General features: G+C 45.4%; 1 protein-coding gene across 1 annotated transcript in view; it reads left to right on the top strand.

Moving 5' to 3' along the window:
• The window catches only part of efhd1 (EF-hand domain family, member D1), a 152,579-nt gene extending 147,976 nt beyond the window's left edge, over positions 1-4,603 (top strand). Inside the window, exon 4 of the mRNA XM_070883380.1 lies at positions 1,787-4,603. Within this exon, the coding sequence (XP_070739481.1) occupies positions 1,787-1,918 (132 nt within the window). The 3' untranslated portion in view covers positions 1,919-4,603. The remainder of the gene's footprint in view (positions 1-1,786) is intronic.
• Positions 4,604-13,279: the final 8,676 nt, after the last annotated feature.

The raw sequence follows: 13,279 nt of genomic DNA, 5'->3' as shown, positions 1-13,279 counted from the left end.
CACCGCCTTGCTACCAGTTTGGTTAGCCCAATCAATATGTAGATTAAAGTCACCCATGATAACTGCTGTACCTTTATTGCATGCATCCCTAATTTCTTGTTTGATGCTGTCCCCAACCTTACTACTACAGTTTGGTGGTCTGTACACAACTCCCGCTAGCGTTTTATGCCCCTTGGTATTCCGTAACTCCACCCATACCGATTCCACATCATCAAAGCTAATGTCCTTTCTTACTATTGCATTAATTTCCTCTTTAACCAGCAATGCCAACCCGCCTCCTTTTCCTTTCTGTCTGCCCTTCCTAAATGTTGAATACCCCTGGATGTTGAGTTCCCAGGCTAGGTCACCCTGGAGCCATGTCTCCGTGATGCCAATGACATCATACCCGTTAACTGCTATCTGCGCAGTTAATTCGTCCACCTTATTCCGAATACTCCTCGCATTGAGACGCAGAGCCTTCAGGCTTGTCTTTCTAACACACTTTGCCCTTTTAGAATTTTGGTGTACTGTGGTCCTTTTTGCTTTTTGCCTTAGGTTTCTCTGCCCTCCACTTTTACTTTTCTTCTTTCTAACTTTTGCTTCTGCCCCCATTCTACTTCCCTCTGTCTCTCTGCATAGGTTCCCACCCCCCTGCCATATTAGTTTAACTCCTCCCCAACAGCACTAGCCAACACTCCCCCTCGGACATTAGTTCCGGTCCAGCCCAGGTGTAGACCGTCCGAACCGGTTCCAATGTCCCAGGAATTTGAATCCCTCCCTTCTGCACCACTCCAAGCCACGTATTCATCTGAGCTATCCTGCGATTCTGACTAGCACATGGCATTGGTAGCAATCCTGAGATTACTACTTTTGAGGTCCTACTTTTTAATTTAGCTCCTAGTTCCCTAAATTCGTCTTGTAGGACCTCATCCCATTTTTTACCTATATCGTTGGTACCTATATGCACCACAACAACTGGCTGTTCACCCTCCCTTTTCAGAATGCCCTGCAGCCGCTCCGAGACATCTTTGATCCTTGCACCAGGGAGACAACATACCATCCTGGAGTCTCCATTGCGGCCGCCGAAACGTCTATCTATTCCCCTTACAATTGAATCCCCTATCACTACAGCTCTCCCACTCTTTTTCCTGACCTCCTGTGCAGCAGAGCCACCCATGGTGCCATGAACTTGGCTGCTGCATGCCCTCCCCTGATGAGTCATCCCCCTCAACAGTACCCAAAGTGGTGTATTTTTTTTTGCAGGAGGATGACCACAGGGGACCCCTGCACTACCTTCCTTGCACTGCTCTTTCTGTTGGTCATCCATTCCTTATCTAGCTGTGTACCCTTTTCCTGCGGTAAGACCAACTCACTAAATGTGCTATTCACGTCATTCTCAGCATCATGGATGCTCCAGAGTTCATCCACCCGCAGCTCCAGGGCCGCAATGCGATCTGTCAGGAGCTGCAGGCGGATGCACTTCCTGCACACATAGTCGTCGGGGACACCGGAAGCGTTCCTGACTTCCCACATAGTACAGAAGGAGCATATGGGTCACATGACTCATTGAACTTGTTGCAAGCTCACTATTCTCTGCACTGCTAGTCACAATCTCTGATGGCAATAGGGTGACTTGTGAAGCAGACACACTCAGACCATCTGGGAGTGACTGACTTGAGCAATGATGGCAGTGGACGTGAAGCCAGTTGGTGCCTCTCCCTCAGTTGGAGAATAATGCAAGCTTTGGGAAAGTGAGTGAGATTTAATGTTTAAGTAAATCACAATCTTTACTTGGACTTGTTTCTAGGTCCAGGCTCTGACCACTGGCAGTAAATTTGAAGCTGAAATCAAAGCCGAGCAGGAGCAGCGCAAGCGTATGGAAGAAGACAAGAAGCAGCGAAGAGCAGCCTTTAAAGAACTGAAGGCAGCATTTCAGTAGCAGCTTCTGTGGCTTGTACAGCACAACCACTTGCACAGATCTGTAAAGCATAGAACTAAATCCTAGCAGTTGGACAACTAAAACTTGCACTAAGTTTCTCGGGTGCCATTTTATTTTAATTTACCTAAAGTATAGACGTGTCATTTTTTAATTGTCTAACTGATTTGACTTGGTATGCAAGCCTCTAAATTGCAATCGTGATATTGGCACGACAAAACTACTAGTCCTGGTCTAGGGTAGTGTGCTTGTTGATTAGGAGGTTGTCTGTAGTCGCCTTCTCTCTCCCTATTTATTATGTTAAAATTAACAGCTTAGGGCTGTGCTTTTGTAGAATTTAATGCCGCTTGGACATGCTGCACTAAATTATACACCATTTGAAGTATTTTTGAATTTATCTTTTGTAGTATTTTTTATATGTGTATATATAATCTGCAGTTCATTTGGGAACAAGTTTAGGCCATAGATGCAGACGTTAACTTTTTTTCGATGGTATCTGTGGAAACTGCTTTTTGTGCTTTTAAACAAGTACTTAATCCAAAGACCAATAATCATTTTAACAATTTAATCTGCAAAACTATAAAAGAATGGATGCTTAAAATGGTGTGGATAATTCAAAAATGTTAATATTGTATCAATATTGAATTAAGTCCTGCTGTGACTAAACATTTTAAATCAGTTTTGATAATGCTTAGAAATGAGTAATATGTAGATTTCTAATTGTACATTTTTCAGATACTTTCTAAACATGTTGAATATCAACTGTACAATTGATGGAAGACTTGTGGAGTAGCAGGGTTGGTGTATGAACTCTCTGCGACACAACAATAAGATGCAAACTCAAGTTCATGATTACCCACAGTAATTTACCAGCCTGCTACGTGGTCTGGGAGAGACCCTGAGGCTGGTTGGTTCTCACAAGGAGAATAAACTTACTGGTCAAGTAATGCCACCTTAGTTTGTGTGACTCCTAGAGGTTGCTTAGAATGACTTAGAAGCAGGTTATCTTTCTGGCTATCCTCTTCGACAGTGGAAAGCTGACAGAAATAAAGGGTGGGGGAGGAGATATTGAACACTTAAAAATATCCCTTGTTTTTAACGATATCAAGTAACCTGATAAATAACTGTTAGTCAGTGTTTTGACTGCAGAGTTAAATATTTGTTGGAACACAACTTTCAAACCTTTTTTTAGCTTTTTTTAAAAAAAAAATAATGTATATATTGGCTTTTCGTCACTGTGCATGAGTTTCTCACCACACATGCTTGGTTGAGTTCGTTGCCTACAGGAAACATTTGGAGCAGAAAACATTGCTCTATGTTGCAATCACTTCTGATCCTTTGTGACCTATGACCATTCAATAACAAGACTACATGAGTGTTTTATTTTACAATTGAGGATTGACTTGTAGAGTTCCCAGAAAACTTCACAAAATATAATCCAAAAAGAAAACTAAGTGCATTCCTAAATCATGTCTTAGTCAGTGTGGTTTATGAATGAGTTCCTCTGCTGACCGAATCCAGCTACTCAATATCTGGTCATGTTACCATTTATGGTTTCTGCACATGTGTTATGGTGGAAGGTCATGTAGACTTGTGAGATGCTGTTGTAGGCTTACTGTCACCTCTCTAAACTTGGAGTCCACAAATGGTGAACAAAAAGAAATGTAAATCTCAAGCTTTGGTTAAAAAGCCCAAGCCCAGAGGTTTTTGTTTAAACCGGATCACTTTTGGGGGTGGGGGAGGAGGAGGAAGAAGCCGAGAAGGATGAGGGAAAGGACTGACTTTGTTTCACTAGGGTATATGGTCCTCCAATTTTAATCACTACACTGAGGTTTCTAATGGATAGCAAGCACAATAATCACCGGGACCCTGCTCCACAACTGGGATAAAATGAATAAATGGGATGGTTATGTAAGATGGAAACATGGGTATATATTTTTGGGGAAGGTAAAGGTGACCAAGGATATAGTAAGTTATTTCAAAATATTAAAATTCTATAGGGGAAGGAAAATGTGCAAATATTTAACTCTGTAATTTGACTAATTTATAAGCAAGCTTTTAAAAAAACAGCCTGATTTGATTTGCATTTTAAATGACGATTCCTTCCTAGCTCTGCTGCAGTATTTCTTCCTCCGTGAATCTTATTTTTTTTCCAAGTTTTCTCTCCTTGAATGAAACCTGAATTGTTGCACTTGTGTGTACCAGTGCATTACTGAGTTGTTACAGCACACTGAACTTGCTAGTCATTCCCACGTGATGAGATCCTGACCTTAGCCGAGCTGTTCTGTTTAGGATGTTGCCATTTGGAGTCATTATAACATTTCCCCAAGGCATGGGTAGTGAAAAAAAGTGAACCGGCAAGGTGCTCTGGTCTCCTGGTAGCCAGCTGAAGAGTAAACCGGACGAGACCTGAGCAGGATGAGGACTGATTTTATCTGGAGAAAATGGAGGAAACTGTTGTGTATTTAAAAGCAGAGTCAAGAAATAGAAATTTTAAGGTGCCACATTAATAGTATTGCTATTGAAAATGCTGGAAATTTCAGTACTGTAATTATCTGGGAATTACTTTGGGGAGGAACAATCCTTTAAAAATCTGAGTTTCTAAGTATTAAATGCATTCTAATACTTGCTATGTGTTTATGCTATTTAAAATCATATATTTTTTGAAGTAATAAAATAAATACTAATTCATCCGTTATGAATGTGTGAACTTTTCTTGTGCACTTCCACACACTAGCTTTATGAATTCAGCAGACATTTGTCTCCCTGTCCAGTTTTCACATTAAAAACGGTTTCTGTATTTGACCCATGTAATACTGATGGTTCCAGTTCTGTAGCGTGCACAAAATGGCTATTAAAACCAGAAATGTAATTACAGAAAATATAGAAATGCCAGACTTGCTTCGCTGCACAACAAAGCACCTTGGGAGGGGTGAAAGAGGAGTATTTTAAGAAGACCCTAAGGGAGGGAATGCCTGAGCCAGGGGATTAGATGGCAAAGTATGGCTCCCAAATGGTAGGACAAAGGGAGTGGGGGATGCATAAGAGGCCAGAGTTTGAGGAATGGAGTGTGCTAGGGGGGATTGTAAGGCTGGAGGAGGTTACAAAGATAGCGAGAGACAAAGCCAGGAAACTTGAGCATTTTAAATTGGAGGATAGCTGAATGCTGTTGGGCAGTCCCACTATGATGGAATGAATTTGGATGGTACCTGATTGCATACCTGCAGGAACACTTTCCATGACCTGTTTCAGATCCTTCACTTCAAGTCTGGGGCTGGGGCCGACCTTCTGGAGGATCAATCAACCCATGACGTGACTCGGGTAAAGGGACTGCCACTGAATAAAGACTGACACTAATTAGTACTGTGTTTCTAAATCATACCCACCATGTGGATTGAGGGGATCTAGAAGCTGATAATGACACCGCTGTTACAACAGAACAGAGCCAATATACGTACTGTCAGTTATAAGGACATGTACCGTAGAACTGGAAACTGACAGCTGCTGATGCTATTTGGAAGTGACTTGAAAATGCAGGTACGGATAATTACACAACAACTTGTATTTCAGACAATTTTGTTGAATTTCTGCTTAATGTTTAGATGTGCATAATGCTTTACTAACTAAATGTATTGGGAGACTTCATGCAAGGGGAAACTGTAATGTAAACTTACCCGACATCTGGGGCTCCAGGGCAGAATGATTTAACACCTGGCAAAATCTCAAAGATCTTTTGTGATATTTTCCTGAGGCCAAATTAGACTTTCCTTCAGTAGAATAGCACTATGATCATGCCCTTTTGATCATTAAACATCGTACATGGTTTTTTTTTCTGCCACAAGTCATTTCAAGTCCATTATCCTTTTCTGGTGTATGTAATTTTCCTTCTGGTGTCAATTATGGATGTTGCTGTTCCAAAGAAAGTGACAATAAAAATATTCAAATGGCAGAAGCATGTCTGTTGTATCCCTTCTGGATTTAATTTCATGCCCTTGTATATCATGTGACAGTGGTGTTAAATTAAGGCATTGATCTATAGAAATTGCTGTCTATACACTTGATCAGTAAGTGAAGCCCAATATCTTCAGCATGAAGACCTTTCAGACCTACAGACTGGATTATTGCTATCTAAAGCTCTTTATCTTTATGCTCTCCGAATCCATTGTTTTTATGTTGAGAAAACAAGGTGAAAGGCCGCAGCCCACAATGCAGAGCGGCACCAAGTTTGAAATGAAAAACCTAAATGGTGAGATATCTAAGAGGGTAAAATTAGATTATGCCATAGTTGTATTTTTTTTTTTAAGACTAAGGATGAAATAGCAGAAAGGGACAGAGATCCATAATTTTGAGAAGGGATGGGGCGGGGTTGGGGGGGCGGAGGGAGGGAAAGAGAGAGAGAGAGAGAGGTATGATCAATTTAGAAACTGGGAGGTGTCTTGATTTTCAACAGCAAGTGTGCATGAGGAAAGTGCAGAGATGTACTGACCACAGAAGGATTGGCTACAAAGACAAAAAAGGTTATACTAGAGAGAGAGGTTGAAGCTGAAAGATGGTTCAGCTATGAGTCAACAAGTTTTTTGTTGTGTAAGAGAGGTGTTAGAAGGCCTTTCAGATATCCGAGTAGCATTCAAATCTTGCACAGCTTGGACTTCGAGTCAAGTGTTGGAGCAAAGTGTTTGCTCTATCCTAGTTCAGCCCCTCGAGCCTGTTCCGTCATTCATTTAGATCATGGCTGATCTGTACCTTAACTTCATTTACCTGCCTTGGTTCCCTATCCCTCAATACCCTTGCTTAATAACCTATCAATCTCCATTATGCCCCTTTTATTCCAGACTCTCCCACCAGAGGAAATAGTTCCCTTGTCTACCCTATCAAATTATCCTAAATACCTCAATTATATCACCCTTTAATCTTCTATACTGGAGGGAATACAAGTGTAGTCTATGCAACTTACCCTCATAATTTAACCCGTTCAGCCCCAGTGAATCTTAGCTGCACCCCTCCAAGGCCAATATGTGGTGAGGTGCCCAGAATTGAATGCAGTACTCCAGATGCGGTCCAGACAGAGTTTTATATTACGGTATCATAACTTTGTGTTCCAGGCCCCTTGATGAAGGCTAACATTTCCATTAGCTTTTTAAATTAATTTTTGTACCTGTCCACTGGCTTTGTGATTTCTGTACACGGACCCCTAAATCTCTCTCTTCATCCCCAGTTCCTACCATCTCGCCAATTAGAAAGTACTCTGATCAATCTTTCTTGGGTCGAAAGTGGATGACATTGCACTTCCCCACACACACCATCTGACGCAGTTTTGCCCACTCACTCACACACCCAATGGTGTGAAAAAGGAAACCACTTACTGGAGACCACTTTAGAAATGGAGGAGAGGTGCGTGTTCCATTTGCAGTCAAAGACCAAGAATGTTAAGTAAAGTAATTTTAATACTGACTGCTATTTCAAGAGTGATAAAATGGATTGTTTCATGTATTGTCAGATTTCCTGTCAGGATTCCCATTAAAGATAGGAATTCCTGTAGATTTGGGATCACTATCAGCAACTGAAGTGTCTCAGAAATGTGACTGAATAGTGAAAGAAACCTTGCAATTCTGCCCACGATGGTCACGAGGTGGAGCCAATATATTCATATTACACAGGCTCCATCTAGTGGCTGTTATGTACAGAACAATTGTGTGTGTATTCTACATGGCTACTATTGGTACCATCTCAAGGTGTGCCACCAGAGGGTACAACAGTGGGAGACTCATAGGTTACCTGTACAGGTGTGCCTGGCATAGTATAAAAGGCAGGTCACCAGGTGTGATCCTCACACTGAGCTAACTAATAAAGGACTAAGGTCACTACAGTTCAAGTACAACACACTGCCTCGTGGCGTCTGTGTTAGAGCAACTAAGGTCACAAAAACTGGCGATGAGATTACGAACTTTCACACGAAAATGGCTACCCTTGGTACGTTGCAGTAGTTCGCCGATGGTGATTGGGATGCTTTTGGGGAGAGGCTACAACACTTTTTCACAGCAAATGACCTGGCAGGAGACGACCCGGCCACACTGGCTGATAAGCGCCGCGCTATCCTGCTAACCAGTTGTGGGCCCAACGTCAATGGCCTTGTCAGGGACTTGCTGGCACCAGTGAAGACAATGACCAAGTCGTACAAGGAGCTCGTAAACCTGATCCAGGAGCAACTCCAACCCAAGGAGAGCATCCTCACAGCCAGATACTGGTTCTATACCCACCGAAGGCCAGGAAGTCGCGAAGTATGCCTCAGGAGGCTGGCGGCACTGTGTGAGTTCGGCACCCACCTCAACGAAGCGCTGCGGGACATTTTTGTCATAGGAATTGGCCATGAGGGCCTTTTTCACAAGCTACTGTCGGCAGATACCACAGTCACCCTGCAGAAGGCCATCTCTGTGAGCCAGTCATTCATGACCTCGACCTGCGGCTCTAGGCAGATGTCTCACCCTCAGGACTCAAACCCGGCAGGTACTGTGCACAGAGTGGCGCCATTCAGGGGCTGGACTGTAAAGCGTGAATCCTCTCTGGGAAGAGAGAACAGGCCCCCGAGTCCCTTAACTCAGAGTCCGCTGAGGGGGCTAACCGAGTAGCACCATGCTGGCATTGCGGAGGAAATCACAGGGCTCACCAGTGCCGTTTTAAAGACTATGTTTGCAAAGGCTGCAGCACAAAGTGCCACCTCCAGCGAATGTGTAAGAGAAATAGGACACTCTATGTTGATGAGTCTGCAGATGGCCATGAATCTAGCGTGATTTATGAATTGTTAGATAGAGAGGCAGCCCAGTCCCATGGGGAGGTACACAGCATGTTTACCTGCACCAACGGGTGTTCCTCGCTGAAGATGGAAGTCAAGATAGAGGGAAGTCCAGTCTTCATGGAAGTGGACATGGGGCGAGCCAGTCAGTGATGAATCAAGGAGCCTTTGAGAGGCTATGGGACAATCCGGCTGAACGACCCGAGTTGGCCCCGGTTCAGGCAAAGCTGCGCACCTGCACCAATGAAATCATCCCAGTCGTTGGTAGTGTGAAAGTAAAGGTACTCCATGATGGCGGGTGCACAAGTTACCTCTGGATTGTTGCAGGTGATGGAGCAATGTTGTTCGGCAGAAGGTGGATGGAGAAGATCCATTGGAAGTGGGGAGACTTCACCCCTCCAATGATCGAAGCCCTCTGCACTCAGAGGCAAAGCAAGCCCTCACCTGAGAGCAGAACTGGCACCGATGAGCTGACCAGCACGGCACCCGAGACACAGACCGCTCCGCACGACTGCGTGGAGAGGATCCAGCTGAGACGATCCGAACACACCTTCCAGGCTCCAGTGGCAGGACTCCGGAGGGAGAAAATCGGATCCAGAAGCGACTTCCCAACTGCGGAGGCAGAACCCGGGGAGAAGAGGATCACCGCAGTCGACATCGTGGACGAAGGAAAGATGGCGCCCGAACCACGAGGCGATGTGCTGAAGACCAAGATGGCTGCGGCCAGACCACGAGGTGCAGCAACACGTGGCACCAAACGGAGAAGTGGATTGGGGTAAAGCAAGCAAGACTCTCTTAAAGGAGGCCTGCAACCCACTACAATTAAAGGGACAGTTCCACACATTTCAGCAATGTAACAATAATTGTAAGTTAGAGACAAAAGATGTAACGGATTATGTAAAGTGTGCAACTGATAATCGGAATTGTATACATGCAACCAGCGAGGAAAAGTCGAGAGATTATGTACAATGTGTGATTGATGATCTGAATTGTGCATATGCAACCAGCGAGGAAAAATCGTGATCGGACCCCTAGAGTGTCCATCATAAGTAAGGAAAAGTTGTTCCCACTGCACGCAGCCAATGCAGCGGGCAGACACCCATCGGGTGCACACAGGTCCAGCGAGCTACCCAATGCGTCCCGGGGACCAGAGTCATGCACTATGAAGTGTGGCCACAAGCAGCCAACACACACGAGCTGCGAAGCAAGTGACCTCAGCAGGGCAATGGCAACGGTATTGATTCCATGCCCCTGGGTCAGCTCCATCTCTCAGGCAGCCAATGGCACCAACTGCCATGAGCTGGAAGGAGCAGACTGCACCAAGGCCATACCCCTCGATGTAGGGTCACCCACCACTGTTCCCCCAGAGGAAATAAGTACCAGCCAGGATTCCAAACCAAACGACACTCAGGCCAGCGAGTCAGCAGTTCCCTGTGCACTGCTAGACAACAGCTCCTCGGGGAACAGCTGTGACCCAGGGCGTAAAGAAAGGACAGGGAGGTGCACCCGCCCGATGCTAGGAACCACGGCAACAGCCCCGCGAGCAGGCTATGTGAGCCAATCGGGTTCCCACTGCCAGCAGCGGGCACTGAACCGCCACCAGACTGCAGGGACACCATCCAGAACTAGCTTGTCCTCACGCACCGGTCACCGCATCGACAAGGCATCTAACATACTTGTCGCACCACGGAACCACGACAAAAACCCACTTACCTGAAGTTGAATGTATATGAATGCCAAGAGCCCCTGCCACATCAATGTGGGAGGAGGGGAGGGAGGGAGGGGTGGGGGGAGAATGGAGTGGTCAGGAACACACACACACAAACAGCAACCACCAGCACGCTACTGCACCCAAGGTTGAGCTGGCCCGCCAGAGGTCAACCAGACAAAACCCACATAGAGCTAAGCCCAGAGCACAGTCAATGCAGAGAGAATTTGCACTAAGGGTTCAGAGGGGAGTGATGTCATGTATTGTACATGGCTACTGTTGCTACTATCTCAAGGTGTGCCACCAGAGGGCACAACAGTTGGAGACTCATAGGTTACCTGTACAGGTGTGCCTGACCTAGTATAAAAGGCAGGCCACCAGGTGTGATCCTCACTCTGAGCTAACTAATAAAGGACTCTGGTCACTACAGTTCAAGTACAACACACTGCCTCGTGGAGTCATTGTTAGAGCATCTAAGGACACAACAGTGTGGGTCAGATCAATTAACGCCGCACACAGTAGGAACCAAATCTGTGAAATTGTCTGTGTGGCATAATTGTAATTACCCACAAGTTCTCATACTTGCCTCCACGGACCCCCGGGTGTCCATGAAACTTTCTAGCGGTCCGTGAAATTATGTAAAAGTGCAGCGGGCAATGGGCTTGCTGTGAGCTGGGAAGTGGGAGCAGAGTGGAATGGCTAGCTCACCTAGGAAGGGAGATGCCTGAAGGTTATAAACCCATTTAGAATCAATTCTCAAATTGTTTACCAACAAAATAGCTTTCCTAGTTGCCCAGGCTAAAAAAAAATACAATACTTAGCTTCAGGTTGCGGTTTAGAGACCATCCTTTAAATCTGAGGGGTATGGTTAAAAGGTTCAAGTCTTTTGCCTGGATAAAATGCCATGCTATTTTACAAGGAAGGAAAACTGACCGACTCAGTTAACCCACTAGAAGATCCCTCTTTACACAGATCACAGACTGTGCAATGACACAAAGTAGTGTGTGGCCAAAATCATGCCACCTTCTAAATACTGAGTTGGGACTGAGTGTCGTTAGCATTGCTATACCAACATTTTCAGGAAACATAGTGGTAGAGTTTAAGCTGCGGAGTTAGGGACACTTTCCCTCCTTCACCCGGGGAAAAACATTACACCAAAAATAGACAGACTCTGCTGTGAGAAGCAGGCACACAAATCTCACTGATATCTAAAGAAAAGAAAGACTTGGATGTATATGGTCTTTCACGACCACCTCTCAAAGTGCTTTACAGCCAATTGAATAGCCAAGTGTAGTAATGGTTGTAATGTAGGAAACACAGTAACCAATTTGCACAGAAGCAAGCTCCGACAAACCGCAATGTGATCATAACTGTTGTGTATCTGTAAAGCATGCACTCCCATGTTCCGCCACCAGGGAGCTCATCCCCTGAAGTCCCAAGGGATCCTAGCATCCCTTGGGAGCGCTGTATATAAGCCAGCCCCTAAGGCCTGTTCCTCACTCTGGAGTGTCTTATTAAAGACTGAGGTCACTCTTACTTTAACCTCCATGTACATCCTCATCTGTGTTAGGAACACAATAACTGGCGATGAGAATACGAATCCAATGCAAAGATGCAGCAAGCTGTGGGCATCCTGGAGAAGTTCTCGGAGGGTGAGGACTGGGAAGCCTATGTCGAATGGCTAGACCAGTACTTTGTAGCCAACGAGCTGCACAGAGAAGGAAGCGCTGCAGAAAGGAGAGCGGTCCTCCTCACAGTCTGCAGGGCACCGACCTAGAGCCTCATGAAGAATCTTCTGGCTCCGGTGAAACCCACAGATAAGTATGAGGAGCTGTGTACACTGGTTCGGGAGCATCTTAACCTGAGGGAGAGCGTGCTGATGGCGAGGTATCGGTTCTACACGTGCCAGGGATCTGAAGGTCAGGAAGTGGCGAGCTACGTCACCGAGCTAAGGCGACTTGCAGGACAAAGTGAGTTTGATGGCTACATGGAGCAAATGCTCAGAGACTTTTTTGTACTGGGCATTGGCCACGAGACGATCCTGCTTTTGACTGTAGAGAAACCGACCCTCAGTAAGGTCATTGCGGTAGCACAGGCGTTTATGTCCACCAGTGATAAAATCAAACAAATCTCTCAGCACACAAGTGCTAGCAATGTTCATAAATTAACTGGAACTGTGTTTGCGAGCAGAAATGTACAGGGCAGAAGCCACGAGTCTGCAACTGCCAGCAGGCCTAAGATGACTCAGAATCCCCAACAAAGGATGAATGCAAGGCAGTTCACACCTTGTTGGCGTTGTGGAGGCTTCCATTCAACCGATTCATGCCGCTTCAAAGGGTAAGTTTGCAAGAGCTGTGGAACAATGGGGCACCTCCAACGAGCTTGCAAACGAGCTGCAAGCTCTGCAAAACCTGCTAACTACCACATGGCAGAGGAAGATCGGTCCATAGTGGATCAAAGCAATTTCGAGCCTCAGAGTAAACGAGGTGCACACATTTTTGACAAAATGTCCACCTATAATGCTAAACGTAAAATTGAATGGCTTACCCGTAGCCATGGAACTAGACACTGGCGCTAGCCAATCCATCATGAGTAAAAAGATGTTTGAGAGACTGTGGTGCAACAAGGCATTCAGACCAGCCCTGAGCCCCATCCACATGAAACTGAGAACGTACACCAAAAAACTTATCACTGTCCTGGGCAGCGCCATGGTCAAGGTCACCTACGAGGGCACGGTGCACAAACTGCCACTCTGGATTGTCCCGGGCGATAGCCCCACACTGCTTGGAAGGAGCTGGCTGGGCAAAATCCACTGGAACTGGGATGACATCCGAGCGCTATCACATGTCATGTACCCAGGTTCTTA

Source organism: Pristiophorus japonicus, chromosome 6 (genome assembly GCF_044704955.1).
Source record: "Pristiophorus japonicus isolate sPriJap1 chromosome 6, sPriJap1.hap1, whole genome shotgun sequence".
NCBI classification, from domain to species: domain Eukaryota; kingdom Metazoa; phylum Chordata; class Chondrichthyes; family Pristiophoridae; genus Pristiophorus; species Pristiophorus japonicus.
Note: the sequence above shows the minus strand (reverse complement) of the source record. Positions and strands in the feature narration are given on the sequence as shown.